We start from the raw sequence: 25,327 nt of genomic DNA on the forward strand, positions 1-25,327 counted from the left end.
AAGTCAAGACGGCACACACACACACACACACGTCCCTTCTCATTTTCACCTCACCTGATAAGCAGTGTTGAGTGAGAGCAGTGTGAAAATGGTAGGAAAACTCAGCTTTGTTCTTCATGTATGTATCAGAACAACGGCTTGTGTATCCCTGGAAGACGAACACCGACCACCACCCCCTGCTGGTAAGAAGTTATTTCCTCTCACGTTGGCACTAGTCGTCGATGTGTTCAAGTTTATCTTTTCGTCTGCCTTTGTTGGAATAAGGTTTCTGTAGTTTTGAGCCCTATGAGTAAATGGTGTATTCTATTAAGAGTTGGATGGTATCATGTACTGGGTAAGGTCACATTTGACAAACTCTTTTGAATCGGTTGACAATGTGTGGTTCAGTTTTAAGTCAAGTATACCTTTAATTTGCGATTCCAGTTTTGAAATGAATGGAGGAAGGAGCAGCCCAGGTCGTAATCATTTGTACATCATGACAGATTGAAAGACTAATCAGTCACAGTAAACGCTTTCGTTTCTCCAAGATCATAAGGATGAATAATTGGATAAAACCATCCGTTCAACCATCAGTGCCGCTTCCAGTGCAAACAGAGCAATCGTGAACTGTAATTTCTGCTCTGTAAAATCTCAGAGTGCCAAACAACAGCGGTTATTATATGTACCTTTATAGTCTCATATCATTTTTCATTTATTGCCCCTGTTGTTCAACTACAATATTGTATCTTTTATTATAAATTCTTCAAGAAGTACTGCTCTGGGACAGATCCTGGAGCCCATCCTAGCAGAATGATTACAGTGCTGTCTGCCAAGTTAAACAAACATAATTCGGCTAGTCTGAGTAGATCTCAGGGAAAACTGACACTTTAAACCAAGTTTAATCAAGCATTCAGAGGCATGACAGACAATGCTGTGGAACCGTAAATGCTGGGCCTGTGACACAATAAAACCAGAACAAAAACAAGACCGCCACAGAGTTTCTGTTTATACCATTTATTTTGCTCTTTAAACACTTTGATACATTTTGCTTTTGAACACTGATGCTGATTCTCACAATCTAATCCATTGAATAGTATTTAGTGCTCAGAGTCGGGCATATATAGTGTGCATAATTAACAGATCAGTTTATAATGTGCAGTGCATTATTTGTGTGACTATCATGTAAAGATTTTGTAGAATATATAACGGTAAATTACCAAATTACTTTGGGGTCATTGAAAGCAAAAGTGGTCTCATTGTGGAGAAACAGTCATGACCGTCCGGATGCTGTGGAACAAAAGTAAAAGAGAAATGAGGAGACCTGCACCTTTTAATTGATCTGTGTTGTTGTCGAGTCATGAATGGAGGAGAAAGTATGGGAGTGTACATCTACCATTTGCCATGCTTCATCAGCTCAATGGCATCGTTGACCTGGTCCAAAGTCATGTTGTGAGTGATGAACTCATCCACCATCACCTTCTTGTCCAGGTAGGCTTTGACCAACTGAGGAACGGCATCCCTACCCTTAAAGCCTGAGGCACACAATCACAGTCTTATCTAGAATACAACTAACTAAGAGTTGCAGAACATGAGCTCACACCCATTTAGTTACCACAGTGATGGTCATATTTGTCTCACCTCCAAACAGAGTGCCCGTCCATGTGCGTCCAGAGATGAGCTGAAAGGGGTGCGTGGATACGTCAGTCATGATCATCCCAACTATCACGCTGACGCCCCAACCTCTCACACAAGACTCCAAGGCACTGCGCTAGATGGAGAAACAGCATGGATCTTAAATATAATGAGCCAATTTACCTAAAATTGTTATAAAAAAATAAAATAATCCTTTCTGCCTCACCACGACTCCCGCATTCCCGACACATTCCAGGGAGAAGTCCACTCCTCCGTTGGTCATCTCGGACAGCACCTGGCTGATGGGTTTACTGTGATCCTTGGGGTTCACGAAGTCGGTCGCGCCGAACACCGTGGCCTTCTCAGACTTCTCTGGATTGATGTCAACTGCGATAATCCTCTTGGCTCCTGCAGCCTTGCAGCCCATGACTGCAGCCAAACCCACAGCTCCCAGGCCGAACACAGCGCATGTGGAGCCCGGTTCCACCTACGATACAACAGAGTTCAGTCAACATGGCTCTGTAGGTCAGACCTCTTAGTTCTTATTGCCACTGACAGTATGTTGCATTTCAGATGTTTAACAGAGCGGTGTGTGTGTGTGTGTGTGTGTGTGTGGGGAATTCATTACAGCAGGTTTTAGCCTTCAACAATACATGTTGGACTATCCCCACTAGTCAAACAAACACACCTTAGCAGTATTAACTGCTGCTCCGTATCCTGTGCAGATCCCACAGCCAAGGAGACAGACTTTGTCCAGAGGGGCAGCAGGGTCGATCTTAGCCACAGCCATCTCGTTGACCACAGTGTACTCAGAGAAGGTACTGGTTCCTGCAAACTGCAGCACCTTCTTTCCCTTACAGGTGAACCTGGAGTCTAATGGTGACATTTCCTGCAGACGACCAACGGACCTGAACAAGACAATATTTTGATGTGAAAAAACAACAAAAAAACAACTGAGAAACAATTTGAGCGCTGCTCTCGGATATTCGAAGGTTCAATGAATATTTGCAACATGCATAAAATTAAAAACAAATCAAGATCTAAACTGTTGGGCTCTATCAGGAGCGTGTTGGTTATCAGCAAATATAAAAAAAACTAAATTATTGACATCAATAGAATTTTTTATTTCAATAAGATTATTAACAGTTATAAATTAAGTCTCATAATTTGTATTCACTCACAATGTCAATAGTCAAAGTACTATTCCACATTCAGAGTGAAGGTTTGAATTCAAGCACAGACCACATATCCACCTATTATCACAATACACATGCACAAAGTAATCACAGAAAGCTGTTCTTTAAAGTATAACAGAGTTTATTAAATTCCAATAATAATGATCAAGTCAAATAATATCTAAAATGAACAATTATACAATTACGAGCTTACTATTTTAAATATCTCTCTGCCTGTAAGCCATTTACAATGAACCACGGAATTCATTCTGCTGCCTACAACTATTTGTAATCAGCTCCAATCCCTGTTCTACTGTTTTGCAACTGTAACAGCTACACTGATAGAGAACTGTTGAATACATTGTTTGTCTAGAAGCGTTTGGACACACCTTTAGAACATACCCAGCAGGAATAAAATCAATAGTTGAGACAGAAGAGTGTATAAGTGCTTATTGAGCTCACCATGTTTTCTCGCACTCGTTGGTCTTTGGACTCTTACAGAAGCGACATTCTCTACACTGGTACTTGAACAGAGGAATGACGTGGTCTCCTGAAAGACAAAAACAATGTTGCCATGTTAATTAATTAACATGGCTTTAATCTCCAACTTTCATTATGGTGTTAAACAATGGCACAGAGTGACCTCAATTTACAACCCTCATACATTTCCACTCATACCTGTAAAACTGTTAATGGACGGATTAAGGAGACAACTTGTTAAGAGGTCTGTTCCAAAAAGTCAAAATATTTTTGAACAAAACTTGACAGCTATGTCCCTTTATTTCTGAACTTTGGACCAGAGCCAAGCTAGCAGTTTCAAAACTTTACGCTTAGCTAAGCACATCTGAGCTCCGTACTCAACACACAGACATGACCCATATCAATCTTCTCATTTCACTCTCAAGAAAGCAAATAAATATTTATTCCAAAATAATCTACTATTCGAAATTGACCTGGCTGATATTCAGTGACTCCAGGTCCGACGCTCTCTACAATGCCGGCTCCCTCGTGGCCGAGGACTACTGGGAAGCCATTTTCATGCATACTCTCCAACAGGAGGTACAGGTCCGTGTGGCACACCGCAGTCGCCACAATCTGCACCGAAGACAGTAAGCAAACAATGAAAAGACAAAGGATTTAACGGACGGACTGATGAGAGTACACTCACTGGGTTCAGCAGTACCAACAACACTTTCACATTATATTGTCATTTTTATGGAGCGTTAATATCAAACATATCACTAAATGGACCCGGTAAGTTGCATTTAGCAGGATTTGGTGAATAAAGGACGATCTGCTCTATACATTCAGAGCCACAGCCACCCCAAAGTAGTGATAGTTAGTGGACGTCTCTCACCTTGATGCGGACCTCATTGGCCTGGGGCGGGGCTACCTCAACCTCCTCAATCACCAAAGGCTTGTTGGGCTCCCACGCCACTGCTGCCTTGCACTTGATGACCTACAGGGCAGTGAAACCACATGAAATTACCCAGCATGAGATATGACAAATATTACTGGGGACGTTTAAACCACAGGATGTCAAAAAAAAGCCCCAAGGCCCCAACCTTTGTTGAACTCTGAAGCTTAGTTTATACTCGCTGTAGTGAAGCGCTCACTATGACTGTCACATTTTTGTGATTGCTCACAGCAATTATGCAGCTCACAGCACTTAGAGTAGAAAACAAACATGCTCGGAGCTTGCGCGCTGTCTGCGGAGGCTCGACAGAACTTTATAAGACTGTAAAAATAAACATGCTACATTAGCAAGAACCAGGATATCATGTTGCAATCCTATTTGTTATAATTGAAAGCAACCTCTAACCTAGAGGCCCATTTCAATGTCAGATCAACCGACTGCCGGCCACATTGCAAATTAGTTTGGGGTTCACAAAACTACTGTCACATCAATTTTGTTATGTTTTAACAGCTAGTGGTTTCATTGTCTCTGACCCAGCTGCTCCTCCAAAAGCAAACATGAAAAACGGCAAGTTATTTGACATTTTTTAAGTGAATTTTGAGTTTGAAAAAGCTCCTGTAGCCATGTTATCAGTTACTGGAGTAACTCAGTTGTCTCATATACTATTAATCAAGTGTTGTTTTGTTTTTTGCATTTTAGCCAAACTATTCCCTCGGCCTAGACTGTATGAACAGTTACACAAAACTGACACCTCAAAACTGTGCAGAGTCAAAATAGGACGAGATATTTCACTGAAGCAGAGGGGACAGAGAGACAAATAGAAAGTAAGAGACAGAAAGACAGTACCTTATAGATAACCCTCTGAACCCCAAAACCCACTGACGGGATGAAAAAGCACAATTTCTTTAAAGAAGCGGGAAAACTACACCGTTTGTCCTAGCCAGACGCTGTGAAAACCATAATTAGTCAGATTTTCATCTTCCCGACCCATAATGTGTGGCAAACGCTTCAATCAGAAAAGGCAACCAAAGCTACGATTAAAATTGTGATATTTCATAAACATTTTATTCTACATGTCTCATTAAAAAAATCTCGCCCCAAATAAACCATTTGACTAAACGAGATCCTGTAAAAACATATTGCAAAAAACCCTAAAAACTTATAAGAACACCACAAAATATGTTGGCTTGTACTCACCTTACCAGCTGTGGTCATTTTTGCTGCAAAGATGTGCACTAACAATCAAGAGAGCAGCTGCAGGACAGAAGTAGGGAGGAGACAACTGGAGACTGTGGACTGGTGGTTTTATATTGCATTTCTTTTCAGGTGGATTGGGAGATGTAGAAACAAACAAATCACATCCTAATCACTCTATGCAGTACACCTGGGCACACCCTGGTGGTATAGGCTCCGCCTCCTGTTAACTACAGCTTTAAAGTGCTTAATGTCGTACTGAGAGGTTTGTTGCGCTGCAGTGGGTAGAGGAGGCTCGGATCGAAAAGGTCATTGTCTGTTCAGATTCCAGTTCAGCATTATCCTCATTACAATCATTCACATCCCATAGCAGGCAGGATTTAATTCATGAAATATACGAAACACTGTTCTGACTTAAGAATATGGGTATTTTTGTATCATGTATGTGGGTACCAGCACATAGAGGGGTAAAAGGAAACGAAAGAGCAGATAAATTAGCAAAACAAGCTTTAGAAAGGCAGCACAAGACAGACATTTTACTCAGCAAAGCAGAAGCTAAATCAATAATCAAAAGAAACATTATTAAGGAATGGCAGCATAGTTGGGATGTAGGAGAAAGAGGAAGACATCTTTATGCTGTTCAGAGAGAAGTTGGCAAAGGAGGCTATCCAGAAGAAGCACCACAGAAGAAAACATATTAAGCAGACTGATGATTGGGCACACAAGGCTGAACAAAACAATGCAACTAATAAATAAACACCCAACAGGACTATGTGAGCACTGCCAAATACCAGAATCTGTAGATCATATCATTTGTCATTGCCAGAAATTCACATTCGAGCGAGACAGGTTGAAGAGGAAGCTGGGAGTTGAGGAACTAAACCTAAAAGATGCATTAACCTTGGGGGCAGGAAATGTACTACAATACGTGAAAGAAACAGGATTGAGTAAAATAATTTAAGTCACCGAAATGATAGAACTTCCTCTTTTTTTTTTGTAAGGGGATAGGTTACTCTGGTCCACACTCCAATACAGTTGGTGGCGGGAATGCACCTTTAAAGCACTGGATGCCATCCGCTATAAAACTTAAAAGAAGAAGAGAGGTTTGTTCTAAGGAATGGCCATACTGGTCTGAACAGTTCCCTCTATGTTATCAGAAAACATAATAATGGAAAGTGTGAATTTTGTGAAGAAGAAGAAACTGTGGACCATGTTTTATTGTCCTGTCAGAGGTACGAGGCAGCGAGAGAAGTTTTCAAAAATGGTCTAAGAGAGATGGGAGAGGAGAATATCATTAATATACTAAAGAAAAGCTTTAGTGAAAAATGTTGGAAACTTCTTCTGGATTATTTGGAGTCAACAAGACTAATGAATAGAATTTGAGAATTATATTTATTTTTATTTTTGTTTGTTTGGTTTTCGTATTAGAGAATTACTTTCCTTAAGTCCACACTCCAGATTAGTGGGTGGCGGTAATGCACCTAAAACTTGTTTGCCAACTGCCATTAAAAACAACAGAAGAACAAGAAGGAGAGGTTTGTTGATTCTTATCCAGTAGTCGACTGGATTTTCTCTGTGCTTTGGCAGAGTAGCATAGAAGTCTGCTCGAACGAGACATGAGGGAGCGACACTGAAGTAGTGGAGAAGAAGATTGTATATCAGTTCAGGTTTTTGTTTAACGTCAAGTGTAGGATCACTACGCAAGGCAATCGTCACAACATCTCTGGCCTTGCCCATTAAATGGCTCATAAATTCCTCGGCTTGGTCGCACACAGGAATCTCTCGTTTTCTGAGGTGTGTTTTAGCCATGTCAGTCCAGTCCTGGACTGGGTATTTGTCGGTGCTATCCCCTCTGAATGTGTGGAGACCTTTATCAGAGTTTACATGGACTGTCACATGTGGAGAACGGTCATGTTGGTCAACATCACAGTGTGTGTTCTGGGTGGCAGTAGTCTGGTGGTCACTGTTCATGTTTACAACACCAGTTGACATCAACTTTGCTACAATGGATTCACCAATTTGAGCACCTAACTGCCCTACCATGTCTGTGAGATGGTGAATGGCATCCAGATCACTGCCAGGAGTGAACGTGAGGGGACCGTCTCTCATAAGCCCACTAACAGGAGTACTACCTGGGCTCTGACCTAGGCCTGTATCCTCACAACTATCACGCGTTAGCTTAGAATGTCCCACACCCCCTACTGCCAGCTATATGACTGAGCCAATCACCCCTACCTGTTGGCAGACTTGGAGTAGCAAACTCATCCATTGCTATGTCAGTAGCCGTTTATAACAATCAAATGTACTTGCGTTGTGTGTACTTAGAACCAAAATGGAGTAGAAATGCAAGTTAACATAAACCCCCCCCGAAAATAATATTTACAACAAAAATCAAAAAAGTCATCAACACAATGAGGATAAACAATTTAAAGCACTATGCCCTAATCCACAGTCTTTTATAAACTTGATAAGACCACAGTAGTCTTGAAAGGCAGATCAGGACGGCAGCACAGCATCCATGGCGATGAGCATCAAGCTGATCTGAAGATCCGATGGTCACGGCACCAGTGTAACAGACTTGGAATGGGCATTGAAGTAGACGACTCGGAGGGTAGTTTTCCAGCATTTATTTGCTGCAGAAGACAACATAACACACATTAGTTGCTTCCTGGTCTCACTCTCTCTCTGTACATTCGCTCCCTCCACAAGCACGTTAACTTTCGTGTATACCAACGTAAATATGTCCCCAAAAGAAGTTGTTCCGAGCGACCTATAGATTGCGTTTCGTGATTTCACCAACGGACGTGGGGCTGTATAATGTCATGTTGATATGACTGAATCCAATCTGGGTTGTTTTTTTTTGCATCCAACTTCATGTCACAGGATCACAGGATCTCGATAGTTCCATAAATATCTTATACATTTCAGGACCCCTAACACTACATACACTGGTACATTTGCCGGATGCTTCTTTTAACTATTGGGAGACATTTTTGAATTTTAAACCTGCAAAACAGATTGATGCATGCAGTCTAGCAACTTTGGAGAGTTGATCACAAACAGACCTACTCATGAACAGCTGGCCTTTATCAAGTTGACATGAGGAATTTAAGACCGAAAATATGCCTGCATGAGGCCAATCATCTGCCAGCTCAAACCTAAAGTAGACTAAAGCAGGAAATGTGACTACCTCGTGAGGTAAGATTATTCACTTTAAATGCTGACAGACTGATGCCACTGAATTTTACTGCACTTAAAACACTTGAAAAAAAATCATGTTTCAGCTTCTTGTTTTATCTGTGTCTATGTTAAGTAATGTGAGTGTAGAAGCAGGTAAACCCAAAGACCAGTAAACAGGGAAAGAACACATCACACTGGGGGAAAAACTTGAACCAGAGGCTGAAGCGCTACAAACTGGGTGCCAAGAACAATGACGAACTGGTAAAGAGCAAAGGAACTGGTTTTGTAGTGAATGACTGATTGGGAAAGTAAGAACAGGTGAGCAGGAGGGGAAGCGTCTCTAGGATTAATGAGGGACAGGTGAAACTAATCAGGGTGGGGCAGGCAATCAAAACTGGCGGGAAATCACACAAAGGCAGGAAGTGAAGTGCTCTCTGAATAACAAAATAAAACAGGAAACATTAAACGTGTGTGAATGACATGAAACAAAGGAAACAAAGGAAAAACATAACGTAAGAGTAAGGAACACTGATGCGTTGGGTGTCGTGGTCCTTCATTACCATGAACACCACAAACTGTAGTTTATTCTGTTTATATTATATTTACAACTCATCCTGCTGCCAGAATTAAATAAAGACCAACCAAATGGGGACTAAGCGGCCAATAAAAATTGTACCCAACACATGTTCTGTCCTCTTGTTTGAGTAATGTTTGCTAAAAGCTACAGTGTCCCAACTGTTTTAGGAAATGACTAAGCCTTTTAAAAAATAAAAAAAAAGGTTTGGGGCCTAGAGACACAGACAGAGTAGGAACGTACACAAAATAAGAGAAGATAAGAAATTTGACTCGGACACAAAGTATCTGCTATTACATGCATACATACTCAACACATACAGACACCAGTCCACCACCCAGTGTTATGTTCCCCGATTAAGATCTAAGGAATGAGGGGAGTAACAAAGTAAATAACCCAGGGAAAAATAATCCTGGGCAATGGATGAATAAAAAAAAAAAAAAAAGTATTAATTTAAAGATGCTAACAAAGGCAACAACGGAAAACTACTTTCTTAAAGGGAAAGTGACACTAACCAACAGCAGTATTAATGGAGCTCAAAACACCCTGTTAGGAATCACACTAGTGGGTCAGACACTGGAGAACTGCAGAGGAGAGACTTAGCAGCATTAAATGCATGACAACACTCAACGGTGGCACCCGGATGGACACTGGGGAGACGGAGCAGAGAGAGAGCACAGAGAAGATACAACAGAGTACTTAATACCCCCTCCCATGAGACCGAACGGGTCCGTAGCAGTCACACTGCAGGATCAGTTACACCCTTAGGGTCCTTTCTGTTGCCACTCCTGTAAAATTTGCCCAAAATGCCTATCCAAGGCGTACCCAAATTAAACTGACAGCTCTTATTGAACCATTGGGAGTACATGTACGGTTTTAGTCTCTATTGAAAGGTAACACTCTGAAGTTTCTTCACAAACAGTCAGAATCACTGTAAGTGCTACTAGCATTGAGCTAATGAAGCTAAAACACACTGAAATAGAAGGTTTTTATTTCCACCTGGATGTTTTTTTGCAAACAGATGCCTGCAGTTAACTATGGCTGGGACTTATTAGCTGGAAAACACAATGGTACCATAGCATGAAGTCATAGTACACGTTCAAATTTGATAACAATACCACAGAAAATTAATATTTTACACATGGTTTACTAAGAGTACGTCTGCATAATAACGCATTTGGAGACTCGTGGTAGCCACGGCAAAATGCCAAGGCTACGATAAACTACGTGTTGAAAAGACGAACTATAGCTTACTTATGGTGATATATGGTTAACTATAACATATTTAACCATTCTTAGTAACCACACTTTGCTCTTCATGATCGGTCTCAGGTAGTTGACTCACGGTGCTAGATCTGACTTCGAAAAGACTTTCCCTGCATGCACCTTGTGAATCTGCATAGCGTTGTTTTCGTAATTTCATTGGCTATACGAAGCGTGAGTCTCAGAACGATCGGTTGCAATTGGCTCGCACTTTACCTAAAGCAAGAGAGGCGGGCATTGTCTCCAACAATGCCCGCAAAATTAAAAGAAATAAACATTTGAAATATATCAGTCTGTGTGTAATGAATGAATATAATAGACAAGTTTCACTTTTTGAATGGAATTAGTGAAATAAATCAACTTTTTGATGATATTCTAATTATATGACCAGCACCTGTATTCATATGAGAGAGCAACAAATCAATCCAGCAGACCTGCAGCGGAACATGCATTCTCCTACACCGATATAAAAAAAGAAATGCTGTTCACTTAGACGAACTCCATCCTCCTCTTTGTTGACAAAGAGTTTAATCCCGTTTCTCCTCCTCCAGCCATCGAGTGTTAAAAAAAACAAAGCTAGGTAAAAAAATAAATAAATCTACACCAAGCAAAATGCAAAAAATGTCATAATTTCTTCCATATCTTTCAATTCGAACTCTTACTAAGCCTCTGATGGCTATTTTAAGTTTCGTTTCACAATAGTCACGTGCTCGCCCACTGACCAATCACAGCGCACGCTGCACCTCACTGCAGAGCTGCACGGTAAAACTGAGCTGCGTGTTAATGCTGACGTAGTTGTAGGCCAGCTAGCAGGCTCTGGCACGTCAAAGACATGTCAAACTAAAGATCTGATTGGTTGAACACTGACAATCAACAATATCGTCCCCATTTACTTAAACTGCACAGGGATTCACTTGTGAGTCTGCAGGCTTCGGGCCTCTTCTTACCTAGAGACAGAGGTGAAATCCGATTGGATAAAAGCTCTACTTAAAACAAGCTGCACTGGAAGCAGAGCAACTGAGGAAGACAGTAGCTGTGCAATGTGAAAATAAGATAATGGGAAAAATATTTTTATGAATTATAATATGTAGTGTATTTTTTTTAAATTATTCAATTATAAAATAGCTATCACTTTGTGATTCTGTTTAGGCCAGCAGAGAAGGCTTTGAAGGCCCTGACAGCCCACCACTGATACACACATACTGTCGGAGCATCAACATGGTAAATTTAATATCATTTTATTATGCGCATTGTAGTATTTGTATTATGCAGACATTTTGGAAAACAGGTGAACTACTTAACACAACGCAGTAAAGTATTTAGTAAATGTATCTGCATTCATGTAGCAACATGATAGTTTTGACATGTAGATATACACAACAAAATCACATCACAAACAAGAAAGAGGTTTATACCATTTATTTTGTAAAAATAAATGGTATAAACTTTTATGTTTAGCTTTTATTTATGAACACTGTAGGTGATCATCACAACCTAATCTACTGAATAGTATTGAGTGCTTAATGTTAGGCATGTGTAATGTGCAACATTTGAAATATGATTTTATTATGAGCATTGTAGTATTTGTCTGATTATTTTGCTGACATTTTGGAAAAAGTATTTGATTACTTTGGGGTCATTGAAAGCATCGTAGTGGTCTCATTGTGGAGAAACAGTCATGACCGTCCGGATGCTGTGGGGAAAAAAAAGTGAAAGAGAAATGAGGAGACCTGCACCTTTTATTGATCTGTGTTGTTGTTCAGTCATGAATGGAGGAGAACGAATGGGAGTGTACATCTACCATTTGCCATGCTTCATCAGCTCAATGGCATCGTTGACCTGGTCCAAAGTCATGTTGTGAGTGATGAACTCATCCAGCTTCACCTTCTTGTCCAGGTAGGCTTTGACCATCTGAGGCACGGCATCCCTACCCTTAAAGCCTGAGGCACACAATCACAGTCTTATCTAGAACACAACTAACTAAGAGTTGCAGAACATGAGCTCACACCCATTTAGTTACCAGAAATTCATCAGTCAGTGGTGATGGTCATATTTGTCTCACCTCCAAACAGAGAGCCCTTCCATGTGCGTCCAGACATGAGCTGAAAGGGGTGAGTAGCAATCTCGTTCAAGCTCATCCCAACTAACACACTGACGCCCCAACCTCTCACGCAAGACTCCAAGGCACTGCGCTAGATGGAGAAACAGCATGGATCTTAAATATAATGAGCCAATTTACTTAAAATCTTGATGCAAATCTTTTTCATCTGCCTCACCATGACTCCCGCATTCCCGACACATTCCAGGGAGAAGTCCACTCCTCCGTCGGTCATCTCGGACAGCACCTGGCTGATGGGTTTACTGTGATCCTTGGGGTTCACGAAGTCGGTCGCTCCGAACACCGTGGCCTTCTCAGACTTCTCTGGATTGATGTCAACTGCGATAATCCTCTTGGCTCCTGCAGCCTTGCAGCCCATGACTGCAGCCAAACCCACAGCTCCCAGGCCGAACACAGCACATGTGGAGCCCGGTTCCACCTACGATACAACAGAGTTCAGTCAACATGGCTCTGTAGGTCAGACTAGGTTGTGCGCCATACTGTATTAATCAATCGAAAGGTCTCTCCAAATATACAGGCACTTAACACAAAAGGCATCATTCTGTTATAATTTGAAATAACGATGTAAGCAATCCCCACTAGTCAAACAAACACACCTTAGCAGTATTAACTGCTGCTCCGTATCCTGTGCAGATCCCACAGCCAAGGAGACAGACTTTGTCCAGAGGGGCAGTAGGGTCGATCTTAGCCACAGCCATCTCGTTGACCACAGTGTACTCAGAGAAGGTACTGGTTCCTGTAAACTGCAGCACCTTCTTTCCCTTACAGGTAAACCTGGAGTCTAATGGTGACATTTCCTGCACACGACCAACGGACCTGAACAAGACAATGTTTTGATGTGAAAAAAAACTGAAAAACAATTTGAGCGCTGCTCTCACGAATTAGAAGGTTCAACAAATACTTGCAACATGCCTAAAATTTTAAAAAACAAACTAAGATCTAAACTATCAGTCCTGTGGTATCATCAGTCAGCAACTAAAGTTGCTACTGTCACACATGTCCCTCCTCTGCAGACATGTTTGTCATTCCTCAAATTAAACCATTTTCTATCCGTCCACTTAATGATCTGGGACTTCCCCGCTTTCCCCATCGTCATCCATTCACACACCTGCTCCCAGTTCTTTAATCATCTCTGCATACCAACTGTGTGATCCGACCAGTTCTGGACCCAACAAACACTTTTTGATTTACTATGCGAGCAGATTTCTACTATCCTTTGCCTCAGAGATTGTTGGAACAAGGCCCGTAATAGTGAATCCAGCGTTTCTGTGGAACGCAGTGTAGTGTCCTCAAAGCTTTCTCTGAGAAACTTGTTATCTGTGTGGGTCACAGACTTCCCCAACACCCCTGATTCTCAGCCCTAGGTTCCCAGCCCTCAGCCCAAGCCTGCTAGTCCGCTACATTCCTGTCTTGAGCTGGCTTTCCTGCTACCCGACTATCCAGATCCTGCTTTTCCTGCTTTTTGGCGAAGCAGCTGCGCACATCCTCCAAGCCTTCAAAGAACTATTCGGGGAGCCACCCTGACATATCGCAGTCATTCGTTGAGGCTACTCGCTTGAGTCATTGTGGCAATGCTGTGTTCCGTCTGCCCGTTACCTACCTGCAATTTGGCCTTTAAGCCATTTACAATGAACCACTGAATTCATTTTGCTGCCTACAACTGTTTGCATTTAGCTCCAATCCCTGTTCTCCTGTAACAGCTACACTGATAGAGAACTGTTGAATACATTGTTTGTCTAGAAGTGTTTGGACACACCTTTAGAACATACCCAGCAGGAATAAAATCAATAGTTGAGACAGAAGAGTGTATAAGTGCTTATTTAGCTCACCATGTTTTCTCACACTCGTTGGTCTTTGGACTCTTACAGAAGCGACATTCTCTGCACTGGGAGATGAACAGAGGAATGACGTGGTCTCCTGAAAGACAAAAACAATGTTGTTATAGTCACATTAATCTCCAACTTTCAGTATGTTGTAAAACAATGGAATTGAACAAAACTTGACAGCTATGTCCCTTTATTTCTGAACTTTGGACAGAGCCAAGCTAGCTGTTTCAAAACTTTACGCTAAGCTAAGCTAAGCTAAACACGTCCAAGCTCCGTACTCAACACACAGACATGAAACATATCAATCTTCTCATCTCACTCTTGTAAAGAAAGCAAATCAGCATTTATTGCAAAATATTCTACTATTCGAAATTGACCTGGTTTAAATTCAGTGACTCCAGGTCCGACGCTCTCTACAATGCCGGCTGCCTCGTGGCCGAGGACTACTGGGAAGCCATCTTCATGCATACTCTCCAACAGGTGGTACAGGTCAGAATGGCACACCGCAGTCGCCACAATCTGCACCGAAGACAGTAAGCAAACAATGAAAAGACAAAGGATTTAACTGACGGACTGATGAGAGTACACTCTCACTGGGTTCAGCAGTACCAATGACACTTTCACATTATATTGTCATTTTTATGGAGCGTTAATATCAAACATATCACTAAATGGACCCGGTAAGTTGCATTTAGCAGGATTTGGTGAATAAAGGACGATCTGCTCTACATTCAGAGCCACAGCCACCCCAAAGTAGTGATAGTTAGTGGACGTCTCTCACCTTGATGCGGACCTCATTGGCCTGGGGCGGGGCTACCTCAACCTCCTCAATCACCAAAGGCTTGTTGGGCTCCCACGCCACTGCTGCCTTGCACTTGATGACCTACAGGGCAGTGAAACCACATGAAATTACCCAGCATGAGATATGACAAATATTACTGGGGACTTTTAAACCACAGGATGTAAAAAAAAAGCCCCAAGGCCCCAACCTTTGTTGAACTCTGAACTCTGAAGCTTAGTTTATACTCGCTGTAGTGAAGCCGGCGCGAGGCGCGCTCCATAAAAATACGTAATTACGGGGCCTACAGTCTATGGGGCATATCTATGGGTTTCACTCTTTGTCTTTTTGATTGCTCACAGTTCATTTTGTTTGTACGCTCTCTGGCGTTTTGGGGAATAATGCAGCTCACAGCGCATTGAGTAGAAACAATCATGCTCGGAGCTCGCGTGCTGTCTGCCGAGGCTTGCACTACGGCACCATGTGTGAGTATTGACAGAACTTTTAAGAGATTGTAAAAAGAAACATGCTGCATTAGCAAAAACCAGCATATTATGTTGCAATCCTGTGTGCTATAATTGAAAGCAAACTCACCTAGAAGCCCATTTCAATGTCAGATCAACTGACTGCCACATTGTAAAATAGTTTGGGTTTCACAATAAAAACATTATTTTTATGTTACGTTTTAACAGCTAGTGGTTTCAATGTCTCTGACACAGCTGCTCCTCCAAAAGCAAACATGAAAAGCAACAGTTTTCAAACCTACACAAGTTATTTGTTATTTGAAAGATTTTTGAAGTGAATTTTGAGTTTTAAAAAGCTCCTGTAGCCATGTTATCAGTTCCTTGAGTTTCTACCCAGCTGTCAAGGCTTAAGGAGTTATAAAAAGAGACGTTGAACAGAATAAAAGGAATGAAGGGTTAGCAAGCACCACTGAGTAACTCAGTTGTCTCAGGTACTATTAATCAAGTGATTTTTTAGTTTTTTTTTGCATTTTGGCTAACTATTCCCTCGGCCTTGAAATTATAAACAGTTACACAAAACTGATACTTTAAAACTGTGCCCAGTCAAAATAGGACGAGATAATTCACTGAAGCAGAGGGGACAGAGAGACAAATAGAAAGTAAGAGACAGAAAGACAGTACTTTATAGATAACCCTCTGAACCCCAAAACGATGGAATGGAAGGAAAAGCATGATTTCTTTAAACAAGCCCTAAAACTACATTGTTTATCCTAGCCAGACGCTGTAAAAACCGTCATTATCATCAGATTTTAATTTTTCCATCACGTGTGACGAACGATTCCGTCAGATAAAGTATCCGAAGTTAAGCTTAAAATTGTGATATTTCATCAACATTTTATTCTACATGTCTCATTAAAAATCTCACCCCAAATAATACGTTTGAAGTCACCAGATCATCTAAAAACTTATTGCAAAAGAACAAACAAAAAACTACTAAAGGCATCACAAAATATGTTGGCTTGTACTCACCTTACCAGCTGTGGTCATTTTTGCTGCAAATATGAGAGAAAACCAGCGAGACAGGACTTAAGAGAGCAGCTGCAGGACAGAAGTAGGGAGGAGACAACAAGATACTTTGGTCTGGTTGTTTTGTGTTGCAACAGAACAAAACTATTTGGTAAACTTCCAGGGGAGATTGACTCCAATAATCCAAACTGCCCCGGCTGCTTTACAGCCCATAATAGCTGCAAGGCCCAGAGCCGCAAAGTCAACCACTGCACAGGGCGAGCCGGCCTCCTTACCTAAACATCCAGAGGAGACAGAATTGAGGTCCTAGATTGTTATTCTTTAAATATCCTTTATCTTCTTTGCCTTTCATATTATCCAAGACTCTATAGCCAAGAGGCAAAACTGTGGACTGTGTTCAGCCCAATGAGATGGAAATCTGATTTTCAAACCAAAAGACACCAACGTGAATTGTTCTGTCCGACCAACACATTCTCACTCCCAAGTTGTGAAATACCGACACTTGGTCAGTGGCCCTGAGCTTCAAAGTCTGATGGTTTAGAAACTCCTCTTGCGTCAATTTTGGATGTGTCAGGGACGATGTGTCAATTTCAGCTTTTTAGATGCATAGTGTCTTTTCAAAATAAACTTCTGTGTTCATTGCAAATTACAAATCATTACAAAATCCCGTCTCAGCTTTGGAGGGCAGCAGTGACACATAAGACAGACAAAACCCAGAGGGACAGCGTTCATGAGATGTCTCGAAGGGCAGAGTTGAGTCACAAATTCATCCACCCTCAGCTCCTAGTTCATGTTCTCCACCACCAGTTTGAGAACGCCGTCACCTCTTGCATCCTGGGTAAAATGTAAATGAGCTTATTTATTCAGCGAACACACTTGAAGTGACTTGAAGTTTAGATTTTGGACATCAGGCACTTGGGGATCAAAAGAACCCCAACTCGGTTGAAGCGAGCTTCTGCTTAATTTTTTTTTGTACCACACATCTTAAACAAAAGTTTGTCTCTTAGACGTATGCAAAGTGTACCATTTGGAGACACTGGCGCAACATTGCCACGTCCACAGGGCATGAGTGGTGTGCTTAACAGTGAGAGGAAGAGCCACCTGACAATCACAGAGGAGCATCGAGAAACCAGAACACATCTGTGGTGAGTTTCATTTGAATATGAAAAACAAGTCCTTTTTGACTAATTCAAATATTTGTTCTGTAATTCTTAGAAACACGGAAATGTAAAAAACAGCACGTCTTGTTGTGAGACAAACAAGAAAAATGAGAAGTTAATTTTTGAAAGATATCATACGAACCCTCGTATGCATGGCAGACAGGATGTTGTTAGTGGTAATGAGGACTAAGGACCACACCAGGTTCTAAATGGACCGGCTAACAAGCTAGGAGCAGCTAATCAGCTTCCCAGCCAAGACTACAGTTGGACTTATATTCGAATAATAATTTAAAATACTGGATGAAGTAGTTGACATTGATGTAACTGAGATTGTCTGTTCAAATTTAACCTAAAACTGTGGTCGCACTCAACACAATGCAGTAGAGTATTATGTAAATGTACCTGCATTCATGAAGCAACTATAGTAACATGATAGTTTTGACATGTAGATATACACAACAAAAATCACATCACAAACAAGAAAGAGGTTTATACCATTTATTTTGCTCTTGACATGTTTAGCTTTTATTTATGAACACTGTAGGTGATCATCACAACCTAATTTACTGAATAGTATTGAGTGCTTAATATTAGGCATGTGTAATGTGCAAAATTTGAAATATGATTTTATTATGAGCATTGTAGTATTTGTCTGATTACTTTGCTGACATTTTGGAAAAAGTATTTGATTACTTTGGGGTCATTGAAAGCATCGTAGTGGTCTCATTGTGGAGAAACAGTCATGACTGTCCGGATGCTGTGGAAAAAGAAGTAAAAGAGAAATGAGGAGACCTGCACCTTTTATTGATCTGTGTTGTTGTTGAGTCATGAATGGAGGAGAATGAATGGGAGTGTACATCTACCATTTGCCATGCTTCATCAGCTCAATGGCATCGTTGACCTGGTCCAAAGTCATGTTGTGGGTGATGAACTCATCCACCATCAACTTTTTGTCCAGGTAGGATTTGACCATCTGAGGCACGGCATCCCTACCCTTAAAGCCTGAGGCACACAATCACTTCAGCAAAGAGTATCCAGAATAAAACTAACTAGAGAGTTGCAGAATATTAGCCCACAGCCATTTAGTTACCAGAGTGATGGTCATATCTGTCTCACCTCCAAACGCGGAGCCCTTCCATGTGCGTCCAGCGATGAGCTGAGTGGGTCGGGCAGAAAAATCTTCTTTGTCTGTCCAGCCAACTATCACGCTGACGCCCCAACCTTGCACACAAGACTCCAAGGCACTGCGCTAGATGGAGAAACAGCGCAAAGTCAGTGGGCTTTTTACCAGAAGGGCGCTGGTCCAAATCTTTGGACTAGCTAAGGAAATGTGGGCTTGGTGAATTCATAAATGGAAGGAATTGGATCAGTTTACTTTGATTAGATTAAAGGACACTGTTTTGATAGTTAGGTCACACCTCTTCAATATATCCTGGAACCATATGAAATGAAATCTCCCACCATGACTTCCACATTCCCGACACATTCCAGGGAGAAGTCCACTCCTCCGTTGGTCATCTCGGACAGCACCTGGCTGATGGGTTTACTGTGATCCTTGGGGTTCACGAAGTCAGTCGCTCCGAACACCGTGGCCTTCTCAGACTTCTCTGGATTGATGTCAACTGCGATAATCCTCTTGGCTCCTGCAGCCTTGCAGCCCATGACTGCAGCCAAACCCACAGCTCCCAGGCCGAACACAGCGCATGTGGAGCCCGGTTCCACCTACGATACAACAGAGTTCAGTCAACATGGCTCTGTAGGTCGGACTAGGTTGTGCGCCATACTGTATTAATCAATCGAAAGGTCTCTCCAAATATACAGGCACTTAACACAAAAGGCATCATTCTGTTATAATTTGAAATAACGATGTAAGCAATCCCCACTAGTCAAACAAACACACCTTAGCAGTATTAACTGCTGCTCCGTATCCTGTGCAGATCCCACAGCCAAGGAGACAGACTTTGTCCAGAGGGGCAGCAGGGTCGATCTTAGCCACAGCCATCTCGTTGACCACAGTGTACTCGGAGAAGGTACTGGTTCCTGTAAACTGCAGCAGTTTCTTCCCCTTACAGGTGAACCTGGAGTCTGGGGCTGAAACCCTGAATAGAGAATTTGTTGAAATAAATATGCAACTGCAGCATTATTTTTGTCCTCTTCTTTTAGGTTGCAGCAAATAGTTGTAAGAGTAAAATAGATAATCTTTTATGCTTGGAATGAAGAACAAAATAGGAACAAAGATCTCAACTATCTTTACCGTGGTATCGTCAGACAACATCTAAAGTTGCTATACACTGATAGATACGTGTTGAATATAATGTCTTGTCTGTAACCGTATGAACACACCCAAGAGGAATGAAATGGAAAGTTAAGACTGAAGAGAGACGGAGTGGAAGGGAGGAGATGAGTGCTTATTGAGCTCACCATGCTTTCTCACACTGATTGGTCTTCGGACTCTTACAGAAGTGACATTCTCTACACTGGGAGATAAACAGAGGGATGACCTTGTCTCCTGAAAGACAGAAACAATATTGCCATGTTGCCACTTCAAATTAATTTAGGCCAACTTTTAGAATGGTGTTAAAAAATATTGGCTGAATGGCACAGTTAGGCCTCATTTGACATCTCTCATACAATTTAACTAACATCCCAATTAGTCATTTTTACACTTTTGTTAATGACTAAATTATCAAGATGCAACTTGCTAATAGTGAGCTTTAGTGGTTTTGGTCACGTGGGCCAACCGTATTGATCACGATATATCTGAATTTTGGAAAGAGACTGACTAGCTGTTTCCAGTCACGCTAAACTAAGCTAGGATCAGCTAAGCTCAGCTAGACTTGTCTAAGTGCCGTATTCAACACACAGACATGAGACATATCAATCTGTCTCACTCTTGGAAAGAAAGCAAATAAGCTTTTATTCCAAAAGATTGCATCATTCCAAACTGACCTGGCTGATATTCAGTGACTCCAGGCCCGACGCTCTCTACAATGCCGGCTGCCTCGTGGCCGAGGACTACTGGGAAGCCTTCTTCATGCATACTCTCGAAAAGGTGGTACAGGTCCGTGTGGCACACCGCAGTCGCCACAATCTGCACCGAAGACAGTAAGCAAACATTGAAAAGACAAAGACGAGTAATGAGAGAGTGTTTACTCTCAGTGGGTTCAGCAGCACGAGCAAAACTTTAACATTATATTCCTATATTTGGAATATCAAATCTATAACTTTTTATAGAACAAAACACCTCTCCAGCACATTGTCACACATTGGCAGTAACAGGGAAGAGTGACATAAAGAAGTGCCGTCACACACCGTGGATATGTGGGAAACATGGCGCAGAGTACGGGCGCCGTATCCTCAACTTCAGACTTTTCATCTTTAACTGTGATATTTTTTTGTTGTTAAATTTCTCTTTTTCCAATCATGCACGCTGATTAATCAATGGCTTGGATTACTTGTTGCCCAACCCAGAAATGTCGGAGAAAAGGGTCACGGGCCGGATCCTGGTTAGGCTGAGGAACATGCAAAGTCACTGGATAACCCAGGAGCAGGAAAGCTTTTCAATGTGACACTAAGAACTGTAACTTTACGGGTTTCATGATCCCGGACTCAGCCATTGTTTCGTTGGGTCTCTCTCGATTCAACCGCCAGGACTGGACAACAGCATCGATTATTGGCTATATCGGCAAAAGCATCAATGACGCTGAAGCAAAGGTTACTGTACAAACATTTCCAAATCTGAAGCCCAACAACTGGGTAATTTGGAAGAATACAGGAAATCCAGGTATGCACGTAGGTAATAGAAATTGGAGAGGCCCCTCCACCCTGCCACCTCCCAGCTGGGGGAGAAACACATGAGAGAATGCTGTTCATTGACTTGTTCAGCATTCAATAGCGTTACGCTCTCCGAGCTCATCATCAAGCTCAGAGACCTGGGACTCTCAGGGGCCTAGATACCAACGGTGATGAGGTGTCAGTGTTGGTCAGTCTGTCTGCTTGATTGACTAAACCCATTTTGCTGCTGATTTAAGTGAGATGAACGGAGGGATAACGTCATGTTATTAGATACAACAGATGTTGACAAACTGCATAGTTTGCAGTTGAAGAAAGGTAATACATTGCAATATATCGCAATATATAGCAATACTTAGCATATTGCAGCCTTAACATGAACCGTGTGTGTACATGTGTGTGTGTGTTCTGATAGTGGACGTCTCTCACCTTGATGCGGACCTCGTTGGCCTGGGGCGGGGCTACCTCGATCTCCTCAATCACCAAAGGCTTGTTGGGCTCCCACGCCACTGCTGCCTTGCACTTGATCACCTACAGGGCAGAGACACCACATGAAATTACCCAGCATGAGATATGACAAATATTACTGGGGACTGTTAAACCATATTAGGAACGGTTTCAAACTAAGGATCAACAGTGCCACAATCCTTTGATGAAAGGTATATGGTAAAGCATGTTGTCAGCTTTTCACATTGACTGTCTGTCACATTGAGGAAAACAAATGGGTTTCACGTCCTCGCTTCACTCCATTTTTTTATTATTTTATTACTTGTTCATGTTGATGGTAAGCGGTTTCCATATCTCTATATATAGCTGCTCTTGGCAAAAGCAAACATAAAAAGGAACAGTTTGAAGTCCACACAAGAGTTATTTGACAAACACAATCTTTGATTAGCGCCTTTGATTAGTAATTCAGTTGTGTCAGATTTGATGAATCAAGCGGTTTGTCTTGAATTCACAAGTATTTTCTTTAATCTGCTGTGGACATATAATGAAATCTTGGTCTTCTTACTAGAATGTTTTATCTGACTGGATACTTTCAAACTGTGCCAAGCCAGGACTTGAGACATTTCACGGAGACAGAGGGGACAGAGAGACAGAGATGGAGAGTTGGAGACGAAAAGAAAGGGCCCGTTAAGGTTAAGATACCCTCAAGCTATTACATAAGGCTATTACATAATATGACTCATCTGTAACCGGATATGTTGGGAAATACTGCACAGGAAAGCACAGTCCAACCCCCTGAATCAGCCTCACAAATGTGAACTGCACTACATACAGAAGCACATTCAAATGCAAAATATTCTTCATGAAAATAGTGCTAAATTATCATTCGCTAATGAGATACAGTTTTGCTATATCGTGACTTTCACTTTCACTTTGGTGTGAGTGCTTAAATACACAGAACATTGCCTATGTCACATATCATGTAAATATTGTGAAAAAAATAAGAAGAAAAAGAAGAAAAACACCACATACGTATGAGCGGCCACGTGTTAGATTATACTCACCTTTCCAGCGGTGGCCATTATTGCTGCTAAGATAAGGGTATACAAGCGAGAGAGGAGCCAAGAGAGGAGGTCAGCTGCGGGGCAGGAGTGTGGAGGAGGAAAGTCACGCTGGATTTATTTATAATGGGAAGAAAACAGCTGGACATTCCTGAAATGAAGCATCACATTAGTTCATGGAGGACACGGAAGTCATACACCCCCAGCTGTAACCAGATGACAGCCAGCCAGGGGCGTTTCTAGGATTCAAAGAAAGGAGGGGCTTAGCCCCAAGGGGAGTGGCATGTTTGCGCGCGTAGTGCGCGGCAATTTTTTTTGGGCCCATTTGGGGCCGTGGATATCCATTGTTTCAGACAGTTCATAGATTGGTTCAATCACAAAGTGTGATTTTGCTCTGTAGTTTTGCTTGCATTCAGTGTATGATAACACAAGAGACAGAATTTCAGGGTCATAGTGAAATTTGACAACACAAATATGAACTTTTCTCAAATAAAGAGAGAGAAATCATTTTCCTGCTTGTAAAGGAAAGACGGATAAACTAGCTTTCATATCCGCGTCACTCCCAAATCCTAATTCTTAAAGGGACCGCACACAATGGATGGAGAATGGACCTGACAGTGTCAACTTTATATCGTTAAGTATGATGACAGGCTATTGGATTGTAATTTGAAGGGGGAGAAAACATACAAACCAGAAGGCACTCACATATGTAGCATGTTAGAGTTATAAATAACTTGTCCATGTGAGAAACAATAGTTTCATTTAATGACATCACCAAAAAAAAAAAAAACTTTTTTTTTTTTTTTTAAAGCCAATAATGCCAAGTTATTTTGGGGGGGGGGGGGGGGCTGAAGAACATTTTAGGGGGGCTTCAGCCCACTTTCACTTCCCCCCCTCACTGATTAATTTTACACCTACGCTGTTACAGACCGTGCTGGCAAAGCTTAGCCTCCTCCACCCCAGCCCCTCCAAACTGTTTTAGTTCAGAGTTCATCTTTCATGGCAAATGGTTGAAATGTATTTAAAAAATGTACTTCTGGCTCATTCCTGTAAACCCTTGGGGGTTGTTGCTCGGTGCTCCTCGATTTGGCTTGGTAGCTGCTGGCTAATCCGGGGAGCAATCAAAGAGCGGAGCCATCAGAGCCACGTTTAACTGTATCTCCATTTGTTGCAAAAAAATGGTTAAAATCTATGACGAGAGTGTTCCTGACTGAAATGACCACGTACGTATAGTTCAAAATCTCCACTCCCTCCCATCCCACATTAACCACTTTACAGCTTTTGGACTACAAGTACATTGTCTCTGGGTACACCTGGGTTCAAACCGGGGATAATGGGTGAGCCATCTACAGAAGAGAAAGGTATTCTGATTTTCTAATATTTTGGGAAAAGTGTAAATGAGCTCATTTACTCAGAGGAGAGAAGTAGCATCACAAAGTTCTAACGTCTGAACATGAAGGTAGGTGTCCTCTTTGAGTGTCTGTTGGGCTTTATCAGGACACCGAGTAAAAAAAGGCATTGTGCAATCTTGAGTTAGATTTTCATGAACATCTTTTATAGCGTAAACCTTGGAGTGAACCCTTGTGTGGAAATGCACTGCTGTAGGGCAGGGGTAAACAACCTTAGACACAAGTGCTGTGGCCCGCGGTAGCTTTACCAATGGTACACTCGCAATAAGTGTGCTAGAGTTCTTTGGATACGTGCCCTCTCATCCACAAACACCATAAAGACCCGCCCTACTCTGCCACTGATTGGCTAGCACTCGTTGCCTTCTTCTCACATTTTGCAGAGTTTATTGCTGAAGATTGATGGGAGGTTGGCAGAGTCAATGATTTCAACTCAGATGTGGCTGTTTATGATTGCAGCCTTCGTGTGTAGTTCTCTCTTTTATGATTACAATGTCCTGGTTATGAGGGAAGAATGTTTTTTATTAATTTTCCTATGCACGTAGCTGCGGATGGAATAAAATTACAGATCCGTTGGTGATTTCAATATTAGCCTGATGACATAATTAACCATAATGCTAAAAAACATTTAAAGATGGCACTTCCTATCAAAAGGGTTGTGACCCGACGTAAGGGAGTATAATGATGTGGGAGAATAGTTTGTGATTCAACAGCTAAAGGTGAATAATGTAACAGTTAATGGTTCAAACTATTATTTTGTACTTTACTCTGAACTGAACGTTCTCATTTAGTTATATATTACAGTGAAATATCACAAGTTAAAGTATTATGAAG

General features: G+C 41.6%; 2 protein-coding genes and 1 long non-coding RNA gene across 3 annotated transcripts; 1 reads left to right on the forward strand and 2 right to left on the reverse strand.

Moving 5' to 3' along the window:
• Window positions 1-10: 10 nt before the first annotated feature.
• Window positions 11-3,221, forward strand: LOC142968063 (uncharacterized). The gene is made up of 2 exons (XR_012959012.1): window positions 11-1,467; window positions 1,628-3,221. It is a non-coding gene; the product is annotated as an uncharacterized LOC142968063 (long non-coding RNA).
• Window positions 3,222-12,073: 8,852 nt separating this feature from the next.
• Window positions 12,074-16,648, reverse strand: LOC142968060 (alcohol dehydrogenase 1-like). The gene is made up of 9 exons (XM_076107793.1): window positions 16,631-16,648; window positions 15,141-15,242; window positions 14,737-14,878; window positions 14,363-14,450; window positions 13,130-13,349; window positions 12,691-12,951; window positions 12,477-12,606; window positions 12,216-12,354; window positions 12,074-12,107 (listed from the first exon to the last, which is right to left on the reverse strand). The coding sequence occupies exons 1-9, from the start codon at window positions 16,646-16,648 to the stop codon at window positions 12,074-12,076; spliced, it is 1,134 nt and encodes a 377-aa protein (XP_075963908.1).
• Window positions 16,649-18,282: 1,634 nt separating this feature from the next.
• LOC142968059 (alcohol dehydrogenase 1-like) lies at window positions 18,283-23,283 on the reverse strand. Its single transcript, XM_076107792.1, has 9 exons — window positions 23,091-23,283; window positions 22,009-22,110; window positions 20,737-20,878; window positions 20,209-20,296; window positions 19,688-19,886; window positions 19,249-19,509; window positions 18,904-19,036; window positions 18,651-18,789; window positions 18,283-18,544 (listed from the first exon to the last, which is right to left on the reverse strand). The coding sequence occupies exons 1-9, from the start codon at window positions 23,106-23,108 to the stop codon at window positions 18,511-18,513; spliced, it is 1,116 nt and encodes a 371-aa protein (XP_075963907.1). The 5' UTR covers window positions 23,109-23,283; the 3' UTR covers window positions 18,283-18,510.
• Between the last annotated feature and the right edge of the window lie 2,044 nt (window positions 23,284-25,327).

This window comes from Anarhichas minor, unplaced genomic scaffold, assembly GCF_050575085.1.
Source record: "Anarhichas minor isolate MPS153535 unplaced genomic scaffold, ASM5057508v1 ptg000040l, whole genome shotgun sequence".
Lineage (NCBI taxonomy): Eukaryota > Metazoa > Chordata > Actinopteri > Perciformes > Anarhichadidae > Anarhichas > Anarhichas minor.